At 39.4% G+C, this 19,769-nt stretch overlaps 1 protein-coding gene across 3 annotated transcripts in view; it reads right to left on the bottom strand.

The window, feature by feature from the left end:
- The window catches only part of MAP3K20 (mitogen-activated protein kinase kinase kinase 20), a 210,707-nt gene that overhangs the window by 173,879 nt on the left and 17,059 nt on the right, over nt 1-19,769 (bottom strand). For all 3 annotated transcript variants that reach the window (XM_053597117.1, XM_053597119.1, XM_053597118.1), the window contains exon 2: nt 19,427-19,619. In XM_053597117.1, coding sequence (XP_053453092.1) covers nt 19,427-19,585 — 159 coding nt within the window. In that variant the 5' untranslated portion in view covers nt 19,586-19,619. The remainder of the gene's footprint in view (nt 1-19,426; nt 19,620-19,769) is intronic.

Genomic DNA, 19,769 nt, shown 5'->3' with positions numbered 1-19,769 from the left:
CTACAGGCGCCCGCCACAACACCTGGCTATTTTTTTGTTGCAGTTTGGCTGGGGCTGGGTTTGAACCCATCACCCTTGGCATATGGGGCCGACACCCCACCCACTGATCCACAGGCGCCGCCCCAGATGCATTTTCTATGTGACATACTCCTCTGCAGTTACCTAACATCTGTTCTGTTCTGTAATGTGTAATCTTAGAAATTATTAACCAATTCTTTTCATGTAGTTAAGAATAAATTTCAATATAAAGAAAAAAATAACTGAGGAAGTTTAAAAGAATATATTCCTATTTTAAAAAAAGAACCCTTTTGGCATTCTTAAGAGAGTCACCTTAAATACTCCTCAATCTTTCAGATATGCTTCACGGATAAATTTTTAAAAGACCAATTCTTTTATTTTATGGACTGCATTGTTAAAGACTAACGAAAATTATATCTTAATTGACATAATTATGAAATAATAGAACAGATCTTTCCTGAATCTTTTAGAACTGATACCTCTAAATGAGACTTGCCCTTATCACTGAAGACCCCAGTGCTGCCGTTCAAAAACAGGGATCCACTCGGCTGCTCTGTCAAGGAAGCTGAGACTCGATTTTCATGTAAAATCATCTAATTTTTAAATGTTCACAATGAATTCACAAGGTTCACTGTTGAGAGACTGGGTAAAATAGATTAAAGGCAGTGAAGGGAAGCTCAGCCTTGCTATTGCGAAAGTTCTGATCTGAACTTTTGCCAATAGTGGCTGAAGGGAAGTGGCGCTGACAGTCATCCAAGTGGTGGTGACAGAAGGCTGTAGCTCCGAAGCCACTACAGCGAATACCAAAGTCACTCAGAATGATGGTCACAGACAGGATGGAGATGATAACCGAGGCTGGTAATGAAATCAGGGAAGGTGGGAAGATGTGCAAGATGCAGAAAGCTGGCAGCCAAAGTGGTTTAGTAGTCTCGCGGAAAATCAGTCAGTGATGAGAGGTGGTTGCAAATGAGGAAAGGAGACTAAGTTTTCAACGGCTCATGAACTGATTCAAAGATTACAACACTCACAGAAAATGCATAAAATCATCTTTGGAGAAAACGGGGAGATGCTGGTCAAAGGGCATGAGATTTCAGTTCGGTGGAATAAGCTCAAGAGACCTACTGCACACCATGGTGACTACAGTTAGTGACAATAGAAAGGGACTGTATACTTAAAAATTGCTGAGAAAATAGAGTTTAAGCGTTTTCACCTAAAAAATATATTGTAAGTAGGTAGGTAACACATATATGAAATATCTTGATTTAGCCATTCCATAATACGTGTATATGTCAAAATATGTTGTAAAGCATAAATATGTAGAATTTTACTTTTCAATTAAAACAACATAATGAAAAAGATGTCAAAAAACTTTCTCTTTAAGGTTGAAAATGATAATTTCACTTATGTCTACTTACTGCTGACTCAAATTAAGACTTCCCTAAAAGGAAGAAAATCATCAAACATTTCTTTGTGGAAAGGCTACATCTTGTGGGATTCCATTTATATACAGGGTCCCGATGGGCCAGTCCACAGGAACGGGAAGTGGCATCACGGCTGCCAGGCACTGGAGGAAGGAGGAGGGGTGACTGGCAACGAGGACGCAGTTCCTTCTGGAAATGACGAAAATGCTCTAAAACTGCGGTGTTGGTCTCTCAGACATTTTACTGAAAACCACTGAATTGTACACTTTAAATGGGTAAACTGCACAGTCTGAGAATCGTATCTCAGTAAAGTCCTTTGTTTTTTAAACAAGGTAAAAGGCCAGTGAGGTGGCTTGCACATGTAATCCCAGCACTTTCTCAGAAACCAAGACAGGTGAATCAATTGAGCCCAGGAGTTTGAGGTTTCAGTGAGCTACGATGACACCACTGCCCCCCAGCCTCAACAACAGAGCAAGACCCTGTCTCAAAACAAACAGGCTCAGCGCCCGTAGCACAGTGGTTACGGTGCCACTGTTACATACACTGAGGGTGGCGGGTTCAAACCCAGCGCGGGCCAGCTAATCAAGTACAACAAAAAAATGGTGGGGCGCTGTGGCTGGCGCCTGTACTCTCAGCTACTTGGGAGGCTGAGGCAAGAGTTGGAGGTTGCTGTGAGCTGTAACATTATGGCACTCTACTGAGGGCGACATAATGAGACTATGTCTCAAAAAACAAACAAACAAACAAAAAAACAATAAAGGGTAAAAGATGCTCATCAGGAATCGTCAGAGAACTGCAGTCAGAAACACAGCCACTCACCAAGCAGTAAGGACTGTTGCAGACAGCTGGATCACCACTCATCTGGCTGCCCTTTTTTTTTTATGATTCAGAAGAGTGTCTGGAAACAGGTTGACCCTAACTAAATAAATAAACCTTTGAAAATTTTCAAATAAATGGTAGCAGAGCTCAAAATTAACAAAACAAAACATTCTTTTGGGGATGCAAATATATCATATTCCACCCCCCAATTAGATTTCCTAATTTGTTAGGTAGGATGAGAAAGGCATTTATTGTTCCAAACCAAAAGGTAATTTTCATAAAAAATAAACTTTAAACCCTAAAGTTCTATTTCTGAAAATGCGCCATACAAGTATTTTATGATTGTAGACAATTTAGCTAGGTAAACTCAAAGAACTGTACAGATGGGCTCAACAAGGGAAATGAGAAATTCAGGAAAGGTTTTGTTTGTAGACACAAATAGTAGGCCCTTTTTATCTGGCTCTCAGTGCTTTTACCCAGAGCAGACAAGGTCACAGCATATTCGGTCTCCTTCCTAAGCTCCTCTCTGAAAGGAAGAGTTAATGGAGAATCTCCCTCCCCTTCTCTGCAGACTCTGCTAAGATAAACAGGTGTGAAATGCTTTTCTCTCTTTATACTCAATTCTTAAAGAGAAAAATTTCTTCCCACTCATCCTGACAGATGGCTGTGGGTAAACATTCCAGAACCTTTATGAGTTTACTAAAACAAACAGAAAAAAAAAAAAACCATCATAATAAAAGGAAAGACATATTTCAAACATCTCCCAAGTCCTGGTTATATGCTCTTCTTATGTTTTCACCCACTGAGCAAATACAGACGTCCTCCTTTATAATTACCAGAGCTGGAGCAAGCTATGAACAAAGGCAAAATTCTAAAACATTATTGCTTAGTAACCAAAAATTCTATTTGTATTCCCAAAAATACTAAAGGAAGGTGCCCAGTGCCCCAATAAATGCAAAATATGTTTAACTTAAAATATCTGTGGTGTTTCTTCTGTAAAGACCTGGAGAAACTCTTAAGTAGAATTCATGTTTACTTTATACCACATGCTTGTAGAGCTTCCCGGCGGCAAAGAAATTGTGAGGGGAAAAGTTAAAAGAGATTAAAATTCTGGGTCACAATGACATTCTAGGAGAGTTGAGGCAGAAATATCAAAAGCCTATGAGTGCATTTTCAAGGGACTTTGCATGAATGAAAACTAAACAGAGGGCTGATTGTCAAGCTATACAAAACAGACAAATTGTAAAGCTGTTTTTACTATCTCCAACCCCCAAGTAAGATTCCACACACTTAGTTTTTTCTTTTTTTTCTGATACAAAAGTAGAACATGCTGACTACTCCAATTTGCATTGCCATATACAACTCCTAACACACACGCACATACACTTGGCCAGTTATTTCCTCACAACAAATTCCTAACAGTGAGGATGACGAGTCAAATGCATTTTATATTAAGACTTTTCTTAAGTCTCCAAAACTGCCTGCTGTACCAGTTTAGCCTTCTGCCAAGAAAACAGTTGTGCCCCTTACCCACCTCCTCGCCAGATCTAGAATTGCTATTCCTTCTCATTCTCGCCAATCTCTTCTTCCACGTTGTTCCATTATGCAGTCACAATGGATCGTATATGGCAGTGATTCTTAAGTGAGAGACGATCTCAATTTTCAGAAGACAGAGAAAAGGGGGCAGTTAAAAAGAGATAAACTATCCCAGTTTGTAACACAAAATACAGTAAACAAATGACAAAATATTGTTGGCTGGTGAGAAAACAGAAAAAAAAGCCAGGCACGGTGGCTCGCGCCTATAATCCTAGCACTCTGGGAGGCTGAGGCAGGAGGATCGCTTGAGCTCAGGAGTTTGATACCAGCCTGAACAAGAGTGAGACCCCATCTCTACTAAGAACAGAAAAATTAGCCAAGCATTAGGGTAGGCACCTATAGTCCCAGCTACTCGGGAGGCTGAGGCAAGAGGATTGCTTGAGCCCAGGAATTTGAGGTTGCTGTGAGCTATGATGCCAGAGCTCTCTACCGAGGATGACAGAGTGAGACTCTATCTCAAGCACCTGTGGCTCAGTGAGCAGGGCGCCGGCCCCATATACCGAGGGTGGCGGGTTCAAACCCGGCCCCGGCCAAACTGCAACAAAAAAATAGCTGGGCGTTGTGGCGGGCGCCTGTGGTCCCAGCTACTCGGGAGGCTGAGGCAGGAGAATCGCCTAAGCCCAGGAGTTGGACGTTGCTGTGAGCTGTGTGATGCCACGGCACTCTACCGAGGGCAATAAAGTGAAACTCTGTCTCTACAAAAAAATATATAAAAAAATAAATAAATAAATAAAAAAAGTTTGGGAAACATTGTATCATAGGGTGATGTAAGTAGGTAATTATCTACCAGTCTTAAAAAAGAAAGTTGAGATATAAGCAAACAAAACACAAAGGAATAGAAATCTTGGATGTGTTCTGACTATAAGCTGCTAAAGTAACTGTAATAACAGTTACATATCCTGAGAGCTGACTGGGTGCCAGGAATTCTGCTGAGGTATTTACGCAGATGACCTCATTTGGTGTTCAAAACATCTTTATAAAGCAGGCCCTACTATTATCTACATTTTATAGAAGAGGAAACTAAGGCTTGGTTCAGTAACATAAGTAGTGGAGCCAGGATTTGAATCTACACTGACTCCAGAGCCGAGGCTTACTTACTAAGCTATATAGCTCCCAAGGAATTGAATGCCTCCATTTATCAACAAAAGACAGAAGATGTTATTTAAAATATGCATTTTTTCCTAATATGCAGGCAGTAGATGATCTAATACAAGGTGGGGGTAGGGGAATGGGGGATAAGGGGTGGGAAGGGCAGTCACAGTGTATGTCACACCTCTTGGAGGCAGGACACGATTTTAAGAGGGACTTCAGCTAACAAATGCAATCAGTGTAATCTAATTCTTTGTACCCTCAAAATAAAATAAAATATGCATTTTTAAAAACAAGTAAATGAAAAGTCATTCTATAGTTTTCATAAATATTTTGACTGTCACCTTTGCTAACAGATTGATTCCCCATGAAGGACATGAGGGCAAGAAGTTTTTACTGGTTTTAGGTTTCCTAGATTCTCAGGAATTATCTTGTCCTCAGACATTTATTTACACAGAGTCACTGACAAACTACAGATTACATAAATATCCCTTTTGTGTAGAATATCCCTATTGTCATAAAATGGATTGTCACAGTCACTATACTACTCCCCAGGTCTCTTATTTCCAACTCCTGAGGCCAGGGGAGCCCTAACACAACCTTGTACTCCCCTCACCGCCTGGCCACAACCCTCTGCCTCTAAACTCCAGGCCTGAGCTCGCACGTCACCCCACACATGTTATCACCACAAGCCTGGCCCGCTCCCAGGCTGCTGTGTCACCCACAAGCCCTGTACCATTGCACATATTCTAGCTAACCCCCTCCCACCTTCCCTCACTCCTGAGGCCCTTCCACATTCCACCAGCGGTTCTCAACCTGTGGGTCGTGACTCCTTTGTAACAATAAAAGTACATCCTGCATATCAGATATTTACATTATGATTCATAAAATTACAGTTATGAAGTAGCAATGAAAATAATGTTATGGTTGGGGGTCACCACACCATGAGGAACTATATTAAAGGGTCGCGGCATTGGGAAGGCTGAGAAGCACTGAGCTAAACCCTCTCTCACTGGAATCTCCTAACTCTCCTCTCACCTCCTCGAACAGGAGCGCACCCCTCTCCGCAGCCCTCACGTCTCTCAGCACTGGTTCCACTGGGCCTGGCGGTGAGTACCGCACTCCCACGTCCAGACAGTGCTCCCCACTTCTCTAAAAGCTGAACTTCACTGTTGCTACCACAGACCAATCCCCAGATAGCTCCTATATGTCATGATATTTCAGGCCCTCGCTCACTGTCACTTCCTCCAGTCACTATTTTAGCAATCCGAGGGTGACAGAGTGAGACTCTGTCTCAAAAAAATAAAAAAAGTTTGATCTCTCTTACTTTCGTTTTCCCCTCAAACTTATTAAAATAAACTTTTTATTCTGGAATAGTTCTAGATTTACAGAAAGGTTTCCAAGATAGTACAGACCGTTCCTCTCACTCTGTTTACCCTGTTGTTAACATGCTGTGGCACCAGGGCAGATCTGTCAGAACTAAGAAAACAACATTGGCACATTACTGTGAACGAAATTTCCGACTTCATTTGGATTTCACCATCTGTTCCACTAATGTCCTTCCTTTCTGTTCTAGAATCCAATTCAGGATACGTGTGTAGTTAATGTGTATCTTAGTATCTCCCAGTGTGTGACGGTTTCTTAGTCTTTCCTTATTTCCCCAAACCTTAACAGTCTTGGGGCACCGTGGCCAGGGAGCCAAGAGTTCCTGCAGAAATGTCCACCACTTTGGGCTTGTCCGATATTTCCTCATGCCTAGACTAGGGTAATGGTCTGAGTGAAGAAAATCACAGAGGTAAAGTGCTTTTCTCCTCTCAGGGGATGTATGCTGTCAACATGACTTAACACTAGTGATACTTACCATGATTACTCGCCCAAGGTCTGTCTGCCAGATCCGTCCACTGTAAAGTCAGGCATTTTCCTTTCCTATGCTCTCTCTTTGGAAATGAGTCACTAAAGTCAGCCCCTTTCAAGGGAGGTAAAGGGTCTTTATATTGTATAATGTTTTAACAAATCATTTATTTTCTTATTCCCTACATTTGAGGGTGAACTCTAAACGGATATAAATTTTTGTCTTTTTTATTTGCTGATGTGGCTCCAGTGTCTAGAACAGCACCTAGAATGTAACAGATACTTAATATCTGTTGGACGACTGAATCACAGAAAAGGAAGGTACTCACACTCTGCCCAGGTTCCAGTTCCCCCGCAGTGTCGCTTTATACAGCTCCCTCCCCAGGAAAGTATAGCTCAGGAAACAGATGGGGTACCTCACTCACTCTGAAGCATTACTGACATGGAGAGTTACACTTCTCAGTGGTATTTGTCCATTCATTGGGGGAAACTATCTTAAAGAATGAGGTTACAAGCCAAAATTTAAAGTGTTAGCTGTAGGGCTGAATAAAGAATATCTGCAAATTGCTTAGAATCACAGCTGTAAATAATAGGAACTTTACTTTCTTCACCCTACAGTTAGGTGAGGGCCCTTTGGGGTATATAGAGGGTCCTCCAGGGACTTAAAATATACTTATTCTATCTGCTAATAACTGTGGATCCTTTTTGAAGCAAGGCAGAGTATAAATTTTTAACACTCTATATCCCCAAATCCATTTAATATTAATTTCGTTGATCTCTTCTAAAAGTCTGTTTCCAGCCTGGTCAGCATTTGATGTCAGTGTATCAAGAATTAGGGTATCCCACTGAGCATCACCAATCTCAGAGAGATGGCCTGGCCTTAGTCACAATCCCCAGGTTTCTTTGAGGATATAAAGTTTTTCCCTAGGAGGAATGTAGGCCACACTTAGGGGTACAGTCCTTACTTCGTGGTTAAGAAAATATCCTGAAATTTTTAGGGAGAAAAAGCTCTCCACTTCTGCGACTGTAAAAGATTTGGTCAGCAGTAGATGCTAACTAAACTTGATATTAATTTTAAAATACCCATTCCAAAATTAAAAATTGAGTATAGGGAAGCAATTCTGTTTCCCATTAAAGGAAGCCCCACTCTGCGTGTTTGTAAAATGCAGTGAGCTGAACCGATTTGTGCATTACTTGCTGAACGCCACCTCTTGGAAAGCACAGCAACCATGCCATCTCCTCTCCCTTTAACAGACATCTTCATCCTTATTACTGTGGCGGCTCTAATGCAGCTAATTCTGCCAAGCAGAGTTTTTATGAAGAACAGCACCAGGGACAGAAGTCATACTTTCAAGTCATTAAATCCTGGCAGTCTCATTTTATTTAAGACACCTTAATTTTTCTCAGGTCATGAATCAGTGCACATCTGATATTAGCAGAGCTAAGAGAAAGCATCTTGGATTCCTTTTTTGGAAATACGTTCAAAAACAAATCATGTAAGAACCATAGGCAGGAAAATCCCTCCTAGCTGCACAGAACGCTTATAAACAAAGTAAGAATTTATTAAGAACTCAAAAAATCAGCCAAACATGGAGAGGAAAAGGCTATGAAGATCAGCCATTAGATTAGAAATGACAAGCTATATTGCTTTCTATAGAAGCGGCAACAGTGAAACCTTCATGTCAACCTTATAAAAGAAGAGCCAGGGGCTCTTATTTTTTGTGTTTATTATTTTGTTTATTTATACACTATGCATTTATGGATTTTTATGGTGGGCCAGGAACTAAGGTGAAGTCTTGAAAATTCAAGAATCAATAAGACACAGTTCTTGTCTTCCAGAAGAAGACATATGAAAGAAAGTTAAGATTTGTTCTGTGTGGTCCCGGAGGCAAGGAGGGGCACCAATCGTTGGAAGTTACATCATAAAGAACTTTCTAAGCTTGCATCTCATATGTCAACAATGACAGCATTCCAGCAGAAACTGGTTGTCCTAATCTGGAACAGGAGACAAGCATCAGTAAAAACAAACTGGAAACATGGTCTCTATTCTTGGGTAATTTCGTACCAGCGACTTCCTGTCTTCACTGGAGAGCAGAAAAGAAAATTCTGGGCATCTTTTTAATACTCAAGTGAGAATTCTACTTCTGAAAACCAAGAGCCAATCATAGCTATTTTGAAAATATCTGAAACACCTGTGAGCTGCTCTTTCTTGCCTCCTATTTTTCAATTATTCTCTCCGCGTTAGGCTTTCATTTTCTCTGAAAGTCAATTCATGCTGCACACGATTTTTCTTCTAGCAACAAGACCCACCACGCTCTGTATAACATCAGCTAGTCAGGACATAACATTTTTACTGAAATACATTAACTGTTTTGATTTCAGCACAACAGTTAGAGCACTGCCAGGAAACAAATATTAACTGAAATGTTTATTGCTCAATATACCAAGATCAATACTTCAATGAAAAGCTGAAATAACAGCTGCAATAATGTGCCTCATATGGCAAACTGAAAATAACCTCCACATACATAACTTAATAAAGTTTTAAAAATATTTTTAGATTTTTGAAGACTAAGTAGCAAAAATAAGAACGATGAGGGCTGGCAAATAAAACATTTTTAAGGCCATATCAATGATCTAAAAAATATCATAGAATTATGTGTGTCTTAATGGAATTGCACCTCACAGAACATGATGAAACATTATTTACAACTTAAGTAATTTTCTAAATTCCTCTTACTGCCAACAAAGCCTTTCTTGTAGCTGTTCCTCCGTGACCTCTCTCCTAAGTTTCAAGTTATCTTCAGTAATATCTGCAATACAGATATTACAGTAATATCTACTTGCTCATTTAATTTATGTATTTGTTCAACATGTGTCCAATTTCTCTCTCTCTCTTTTATAGCCGTTCACCTTGGAGTGTCTTAGATTACAAGCTCCTAGTAACAGAAAATGTCCTGTAGAAAAGAGCTGAGTGATGGATGGATGTTTAATAAATACTTCTGGACGATGATTATGTTAATTATCAAATAAAATGACTATATTAAATTGCTTATTTTCTTTTCTTTTTTTTTAAACATTTCTAATACTATTTTATATAAATTGCTTATTTTCTAATTCCAAGTTATAACACCAAACAATGAACTTTTAAAATCCTTAAGCAGAAATGGCATGCTAGTCTAAAACACGCAAAACCAAAGGCATTTATATGAACCAAACATCAAGTACCCTAAAGCAAAGGGCATAACGTGAGAGTTCTGTTGCTATGGAACTGAATGCCCGTCTGTCTATCACTGCATTTACCGTGACACAGTAAAGACAGATAAGCTCTACCTTGTTCACAGCTCAAAGCAGAGAAAATAAAATAAAATGTGGGTACATCAATATAGATACCTTTCTGGATGAACATGAATGAGAGGTCAGTCCAGCGCAATATGATACAAATATCAAGGAACAAATACGTCCACGCTTCCTGGGAGCAAGGCGTGGTGCTGGGTGCTGTGGGGCAGGCAAGGGAGACCCACACAGGGGATGCTGTTTATATTGGTCAGGCCATTAACCTCTCTGAGCCTTAATTCTGATCTGTCAAATGCAGATGAAAGTCTTGCAGAGTGACTGTGAAAAAGTGGTGGTAATGTAAAGCTCTGAATCAAACGCGGGCTCACAGTGTCCAGTGATGATGACCAGCTTGGTGGCAGCTTCAACTACAAAGACAGCCCTTGTGGTTGGAGTGCTCGTGACGGGGACGTCAAATACCCCGCATACATGCTTGGCTGTCCACATTCTCACGGAGCCTTGCTGTGGCTCTCTTCCCTGCTAACTGTATTTGTAGCATCTGACCCCTTGTCCACATAAGGTCCTAAGCATCAACTAAGTAAAAATTTCACGGAAGATGACGTCTGTCTCTGGTGTTCTGACTCTGGAGCACAGCCGTGGAGCTACAACCGAAGGCAGCAGCGATCTGAAACTCCCCGGATGCCAAGCACTCCTCTACATGCTTTACAATCACGGGTCCTCAGACTTTTTAAACAGGGGGCCAGTTCACCGTCCCTCACTGTTGGAGGGCCGGACTACAGTTTACAAAAAAACTATGAACAAATTCCTATGCACACTGCACGTATCTTATTTTGAAGTAAAAAAACAAAACAGGAACACATACAATCACACGGCCGTATGTGGCCCACAGGCCGCAGTTTGAGGACCCCTGACACCGTTTACATGGATCGTCTCACTTAATCCTCTCAACAATGCTGGGAGGTGGGCACTGTTACCAGCCCCCTATTTCAGATGAAAAGACACGGCATGTTCACATCAAATGTGAAGTGGCAATTTCTTACAGGAATGCTAGGATCACAAGGCAGTAAACCATAGAGGTTAAACAGTATAAATTCCTCAGTGCTTGAGGAACGGAGCATGTTTCACAAAGAAGGAAAAAGTTAAAGCTGAAGAAGGAGAAGGATCTGCTGAGGCAAAGACAAAGGTATTGTAGGAAATAATGTGAGCCAGGCTGCAGGAACGGGAAGATGAGGCAGAGCAGCTGGGCCAGAGTGGAGGGCTCTGGTCAAGAGAAATACAAAACCAACCTGGAAAGTCGTGCTAGCTCCAGAGTGGGGAGGGGCTTGACTCTGAGGACATGAGCTGCAGTTTCACGTATGTCTCTTATCCTGAGTCAGCCTCTAGCTCGTTACACTCAATGACATGGCCAAACAGGGTCTGTGGATAGGTGGTCATCTACCCAGGGTGAATTTAAGAGTCTAAAGGCTTCGAAGAACAAAAACCTCTCACCACTAGTTTGACAAGGCACCCCAAATTCCAAACTGAAGTTATATTTGGCATATAATTGGCTTAGGTACAACTGCAACAATGGTTCTCAACCTGCCTAATGCTGCGACCCTTTAACACAGTTCCTGGGGGGCGCAACCCACAGTTTGAGAACCGCTGCTCTAGAGGGCACGACAAACAAGTGGGGAACCTTATTAAAGCACAATTTGCTGGGCCCCACCTACAGAGTTTCTGACTCGGTAGGTATGAGGGGAGCCCAAGAATTTGCATTTCTATCTAGTTCCCAGGTATTATTTGATGCAGCTGATTCATGGACCGCACTTTGAGAACCACTGAACTCAAAGAATGGAATCCAACACAGGTAAATTCTGATTGGGAAGAGAAAAATTTTGCATGCTATTGTCTTCAATAATAAAACATGAAGAGACTCCGGAGTGAAGGAGGAGAGCCTCGGCACATGAAGGTTCTGTAACCAACAAGCTGGGTACAGAAAGGGTGGGCATTAGAAAGGACAGGTTCTATATCCCCTATCCAAAATGCTTGGGAACAAAGTACGTTGGATTTCAGATTTTAACAGATACATAATGAGACATCTTGGGGATGGAACCCAAGTCTGAACACAGAATTTATTTACGTTTCAAATATACCTTACACACACAGCCTAAAGATAATTTTGCACAATATTCTTAATAATTTTGTATGTGAAAATTTTGTATATGAAACAAAGCATTTCATATAAAAAACCTGTCACATGAGGTAGGGTGTGGAATTCTCCACTTGTGGTGTCATGTTGGTGCTCAAAATGTTTCAGAGTTTGGAGCATTTTAAACTTTGGATTAGGGATGCTCAAACCTTTACCAACTTAAAGTACTAGCTCCTGTATAGTGAGGTAGTTCTTCCTATCCTTAAAATACCACATTTTAGGACATTTCTGAGCACCATTTTAGACAGATTATCACAGAAACTATGCCAGAACTCAATGGCAGTTGTCAAGTATCTAACATGTTTATTATTTATTCGTATTGGTCCCATAAATATATTTAAATATTAAGAGGATTTACAAAGAAAGTAAATGTGGTTTTATTCTTCTTTATTGTGTTCAAGGACAGTGAAAAATACGTATTAAAATAGTAATCCTACAATTAAAAAACTGCAAAGAGGGTGGTGCCTGTAGCTCAGTGGGTAGGGTGCCAGCCACATACACTAAGGCTTGCAGGTTCAAACCCGGCCCAGGCCAGCTAAAACAACAATGACAACTGCAACAAAAAAATAGGTGGGCATTATGGCGGGCACCTGTAGTCCTAGCTACTTGGGAGGCTGAGGCAAGAGAAACTCTTAAGCCCAAGAGTTTGAGGTTGCTGTGAGCTGTGATACCACGGCACTCTACCCAGGGACTCTGTCTCAAAAAACAAACTGCAAAGAATTCATTAACAAAAAGTCAGTGATAGCACTGTAAACAAAAGAAAAAGGGACTCCCAAGAGCTAATAAAGTGATAACATTTAACCAGCCTTCTTTAAAGCACTAAATATTGTCATGTTGATAAACTGTGTATACTAAGAACCTTTATTTTTAGCTTGGAGTTCTGCATCAATTTCAAAATTTTATTTTCTATTTCACATACTTTTCCCCTTCATATAAAAAAATCACTAATAGATGGGGCATGGTGGGAGGCTGAGGCGGGAGGATCTCTTGAGCCCAGGAGTTCTAAGCCAACCTGAGCAACAGTATGAGACCCTGTCTCTACAGAAAGTAAAAAGAAAAAAAAAAAAAGTCCAGGCCTGGTGACAGCTCTCAGGAGACTGGGACAGGAGGATGGGTTGAGCTCAGAAGTTCGAGGCTGTGCTAATTTATAATTACACTATTGCACTACAACTTAAGTGATAAGGTAAGACTGTCTCTAGTAAAAAAAAAACATTAATTTTTCCTGAAGTTATGACTACTTTTGACATTTTGACCTTCTTCATAAATATTTAATATGTGCAACTGTTTAGAAACTTGAAAATATTTATTAGGATAATTTTTTCCCTTAAAATAAAGTGAGGGGGAACTTGCAAAAGCCAAACCAATGAAGAAAGGGCCTTGTATTTTACCTCTTGAGAATTCTGTGTCCTTTCTATTCGAATCATGTTTGTTTCCTAATTACTTAAACATGGTTTCCTAACACCAATTGAACATCAACAGATTTCAAGGTTCAGGTTTCCATCTTTCCTAGTTTAAAAAAAAAACAAAAAACTACATACCGACATGTCTAGTTCAACATATCATCAAATACATTACAAGAGTAAAAGTAAGCTGCTGTGATCAGACCTTTTTAAATTTTCCTGTGACAAAGCTAATGAACTCTCTGTTGTGCCAGGACTGCTCTCCTCTGGGCCAGTAGTTGTAAGACACTGGACACAACGTCATTCCGTGTCACCTCCATTCCTCACTTAAATTTCTGCCTAAGCAGTTCGTTTTGATTCTAGTTTATCTGGAATTTGCCCAAAAGATACAATAATGCCTTCTTTTCTTACCTTTGGTATAATCCTTAATATCATATTATTTTCTCCTATTGAAAACGTTTTTTTTAAAACAGAAATAAATAGTGCACTGTAAATAAATCTGCAAATAACATAAACAAGCTAAATTACCACTGAGGTCCTATAACACTGTTATGTAACAGAAAACATTAAATATTTTAGAAGCACATATTGAGACTGGAAATTTAGTATTGTGTGATATAATAAAGAGGTTTACAAAACTCAGTTCGCTTGAATATCTTTGAAGTGACATTGCCATTTATACTTTTTTAAATTGAATTTTTCTGATTGTAAAAGTAAACATATGTCATATAGTATTCACATTTCTCAAAACTTTAGGTATATTTTATCTCAAAAGAAAATAAAAATGCAAACACATACTGAACTTCAGTAATAACATGCATGATGAAGTATTTAAGGAGAAGTATACTGATGCCTGCAATTTTATTTGAAATGCTTCAAAATGGAATGATGAATGGAAGGGCAGATAGTGGATAAACATGTGATAAAGCAAATATTTACATTCTTGATAGATCACAGGTAGTGTGTATATAAACATTCACTATAAAGTCTTTCAACTTTTATGTTTGAAAATTTTCATAACACAATGTTGACAAAAAATATAAAATTATCATAGAAAAATATGCAAAACAAAGGAAAGCACCGTACAAGACAAATAAAGAACCATACAGGCACCAAGCATATAACATTATATAGAATGTTTTATAACTTGCTTTCACCACTTGGCAATATATTATGAGCATTTTCCTTGCTCTCCAAATATTCTTACCAATGGAATGGAATTCCTTTATATAGCCATAGTATAATTTGCTGCTTCCAGCTCTCCACTGTTACATATCTGAGATGAACTCCTATTTTATCTGTCTTTCTGTACACTTCTGATTATTTCCTTAGAATAAAGCCCTAGAAGTAAGATTTCTAGCTTTCAAAAGAAGTAAGATTTTAATATTTTTGGTACATTTTGCTAAACTCTTCCCCAGAAAGGTTTACCAATTTACATTTCTGGTAGCGGCATATCAAAGACCCTAGCTATTCAAAATCCAGACTTTGAATTTTAAATTAAGTGCTTTCATAAATAAGATTTCTCTGTAACTATTATTTTTGCCAAAAAGACAAAAGGTCTTTTTAAAGAATCTAAAATAAAAAATCCTAATATACAAATTACCCAGTTCCAACTAAAATCAGGTATACTGACCCAGGACTTCTTAAAGAAATGGCTGACTCCAGGGATCAGACAGGAACAAGATGAGCCTGGAACATCTTTTTGTGCCAAAAAGTAAGAAAATCATCCAAAAAAAATTGATGGGGACATATCAAAAGGCCACAGGAGCCACCCTGAAGGACCTCTTGCTTACTAAATTTGGGACAATTTAAGCATAAGATAATGAATTATAACATTTTAAACTTGAAAAGGTGTCTTTAAGTCTACCAAACAATAAATAAATGAATGGAAGAATGAATAAATAAAGGAAAAAGAAGGAGGGAAAACTCATTTATGTTAGCATTTTTTCTTTCTTCATACTGCTATTGTAATAATATTTAATTCAAACAAAAATCATCAATGAATACAAAAACCTTGAGTAAATGTTTATTGAGAGAAAATATTTACATAGCCTCAAAGTACCTAACAATAGCATAATTATTAATCACAAAGGGAAAATAGGTATTTTTTCTGTGAAGAAAGCATATGAACCAAATTACCCAGGGGTTTAAAATAACATCACTAATGATGGGACATCCTGACAACATGCCATGTGACTCTCTTAAAATGCCCTGGGGACCCATGACCAATGCACAGTCCCAATAAAACCACCTAAACTTAAATTAGGCAGGAGGGGTGGAAAATCAGGTAAACCCCAAATAAGGAATATTCTATAAAACAACTGTCTTATATTCTTCAAAAATGTCAAAAGTCTTATAAGACATGAAGAGAAGCTCTTCTAGATTAAAGCAGACTAAACAGATACTAAATGCAATGTTAAGAGCCTAGATTGGATCCTGGGTTAGGAAAAATTGCCATAAAAAGTTATTATTGGAATAACCGGCAACTTTTGAATATAGTTTATATTCTTAGTAATACTGTTGTATCACTGATGAATTTCCTGATTGTTAATTATACTATGTTGTATTCTTGATTCCTGAAGCATTCAGGATAAAGGTACACAGCATCTATAATTTACACTCACAGTTCGGCAAAAATAATTAAATATGAATACATATAAATCAATAACATACAGAGAGAAAGCAAATTTGCCAACTGTTACTAAAGGGTGAGTCTAGGACAGTGGTTCTCAACATTCCTAACGCTGCGACCCTTTAATACAGTTCCTCATGTTGTGGTGACCCCCCAACCATAAAATTATTTTTGTTGCTTCTTCATAACTATAATTTTGCTACAGTTATGTAATGCAAATATCTGATATGCAGGATGTATTTAGGCGATCCCTATGAAAGGGTCATTTGACCCCCAAAGGGGTCGTGACCCACAGGTTGAGAACCACTGGTCCAGGGGAAGGATACACTAGGTTCGTGGTACTATTCTTATAATTTTCTCTAAGTTTTAATGACCTACTGAGATTTTAAGTAAATGCCATTTTTCCTTCAAAAAAAAAAAAAAAAACCCAGAAAAGTAATACATACCCACTGAAATATAGAAAAGCAATACATACTCACTAACCTAAAGGTCTGCAAATAAGGTCAAAGTAAACAGTCTTCCTTTCCTTTCTCACATAAGCAAACTTAGAAAGATTGGTATGCATTTTCTCCCTATTTCACTAATACATACAACATATATTTAGCAAATATCAAGTCACCCTTAAAGAGTCACATGAAGAACTGCAAACATTTTATTAAATGTTCTAGTGCTTCTAAAACCCATTGGCCAAAAACAACCAAGTGACACAGGATTGGATCTACGAATTGGAAAAAAATACAGAGCTCATTATCTTTTTTTTTTTTTGAGAGAGTGTCACATTTTATCGCCCTCGGTAGAGTGCCATGGCGTCACAGCTCACAGCAACCTCCAACTCCTGGGCTTAAGTGATTCTCTTGCCTCAACCTCCTGAGTAGCGGGGACTACAGGCGCCCGCCACAACGCCCGGCTATTTTTTGTTGTTGTTTGGCCAGGGCCAGGTTGGAACCCACCACCCTTGGTATATAGGGCTGGCACCTTACCCACTAAGCCACAGGCACTGCTCAAAGGGCTCATTATCATTATCTTACCTCTTAGAAAACACCTATCCAGTGAGCCAATACACATTTCATAAAGTACAATAATTTACACACAAAATGCATATCTCCTTTCCAATAACTGCCAACCCCCCATCATAACTTTTTACATATTAAGTTCATGCTGATTCAGTTACAGGTGGGGAAGTGGGGAAGCCTTGCCACAATTTACCATGTCTCTATCACTTACATACACTGACTAAGCTCCATGCTTAGTGGAGCTGAAGTGGAGTTTTTGTTTTTCCTACTTACAAGTTCGAGTTATCCTCTTACACTCAATTCAATTACTGAGCTGTATTCATTCAGGTTAAAGACCTACACAAAAGCAAGATTTGGCAGTTTCCAATTCCTGCTTTCACCCCTGTGCTTTCCTATGTCATTTACCTGGCTCTCTCAAAATAGTAGAACAGTTATCATGTTTGGACAGAAGGGATTAGAGGGAGTGGGCTGCAATTAATGTTTTCCTATCAATATATGTCTCATATCTTGTAGTCTATTTCACGTCTGATAGTTATACAAGAACATGTTCACTGCACTAATGTTGCATGACCTAAGGCTTAAAAATACTAGCATATTTATAAACTTCTTTGACTGTAAATGGATAGAACTGGTTTATTTTCTCTTCTTACTTGGCCAATTCGAGGTTTCAGAGCTAAAAGCTAAAGAATAGGAGTCTGGCTCTTCTGGATATCACTTGCCCCTCCTGGGGCAGAGTAATACATTTCTTAAAGCTCTATTTCCCAATCCATAAAATGGGGACAGTAATGTTTGCCTATAAAGGACTTAACAAGTTTACTAGCTAAAACGGCTAGGTTCAGTCCAGAGCAGCAGTTCTCAATCTGTGGGTCACAACCCACAGGAACTGTATTAAAGGGCCGCGGCATTAGGAAGGTTGAGAACCACTAGTCTTGAGTAAGAAATAGTTTTACTGTTTGACTACTATTAAAAAATTATGTTGATCAAGAAATGGAGGGAAAAGAGCAAATTCTTCTACCTACTACCCTTCTGTTTTGTGTACATATGGGCTCTCACTTTTTAATGTTTTTCAAAGCCTATGGATACCCCCAAGGCAGTAATATTTTAGTTCTTCCGAATTGGCTTCCACAATGGTAAACACAGCGGGTGATCACACAACCACCCAAGTCTGATGGGAGGAAACCCACACCAGGCTGCCACTTGGTTTCCTTCTCTAATCAATTGCTATGGTCCACTGGCAGCAGTTGACGGGAAAAAAATACCATTCCAGGAGATTACGAAAAAGTTCACTTTAAAAAGATATGGAAAAGGACAATAATTTGCCAAAACAGGACATAACTAGAAATGACCAAAGCAAGCTCCAGAGGATGGCCACTGAAGTTATCAACGCAGCTGACCCCTGAGGGTTGGCTCGGCAACTAGCTTTATTCTCAAGGTATCAAACTGAACATGGGGACTATGTTGTGTCATTCTTGGGCTCTGAGCTCATTTAGGACTAGCATAAATCCCAGACTCTGAAAGCTAAGACCCTTTTCTGATTTTTACCAGGAGGATAGCTGTCTAGCACCGATTAATTCTTTGTTGTATGAAGACTACTATCACTGTTAACCTTAAATAGAGGTGAAGTCCAAGAAGCTGGTATTGCTTATTTCAGTTGAAAAGAAGTATCTTTCATTTTTTTAAAAGACAACTTCTTATGTCCACAACTTGAAGGAGAGAAAATGGAAAGAGGATGAAAACCCTACATGTTATTCTTTGCTGACCCCTCTTGGCTGCCGGAGGGAAAAGAAAAGCTTGAACCCCAGGAAGAGGAGGTCTGAAGTTTCACCTCCGCCTCCAGGAGAGCCCAGAGAACATTTGCTCTTTCGTGCCATGGAAAGAAATCCTCTTACTTCAGATGACCGCTAGTAGAATTCAAGCGTAAAGCACACACTGTAATAATTTCTATTTATGGGGCTCCCAGAATGGAAATTGGGAAATGGCCTCCTGGATCAGCTCCAAAGGGCTTGCTAGGTCCCTTATACCCTGTGACCCTCCAACTCTACGCTGAAAAAGCTTACATAAGTGCTATGAGGACCAGTTCTGAAAGCAGGAAAAGACCTTACCTCTTTCTCTATTTTGAGTAGCTTCTTTACAGCCACCTCCTTGTCCTGTGATATCCATTTGGCTCGATAAACACTCCCAAAACTTCCTCCACCGCAGTTTTCAAAAAACTGCAAGTCATCAAATTTAATTTGCACAAAGGAGGCACCGAGAGACGACATCTCATAATGACAAAGTACTATACTTCCACAAAATCTGCAGAGAGAAAGAAAAAGCAGAGTTTAATTACAAATATATTAGGATGAATCCTTTGAGTCCTGCTTCAGGCAACGTAAAACGACTGAGTCCTATGAAACTTCCAGAGAGACCCAGGATAACTTAGGAGGAAGAAAAATAAGATTACAA

This window comes from Nycticebus coucang, chromosome 7 (genome assembly GCF_027406575.1).
Source record: "Nycticebus coucang isolate mNycCou1 chromosome 7, mNycCou1.pri, whole genome shotgun sequence".
In the NCBI taxonomy this organism is placed as follows: Eukaryota; Metazoa; Chordata; class Mammalia; order Primates; family Lorisidae; genus Nycticebus; species Nycticebus coucang.
Note: the sequence above shows the minus strand (reverse complement) of the source record. Positions and strands in the feature narration are given on the sequence as shown.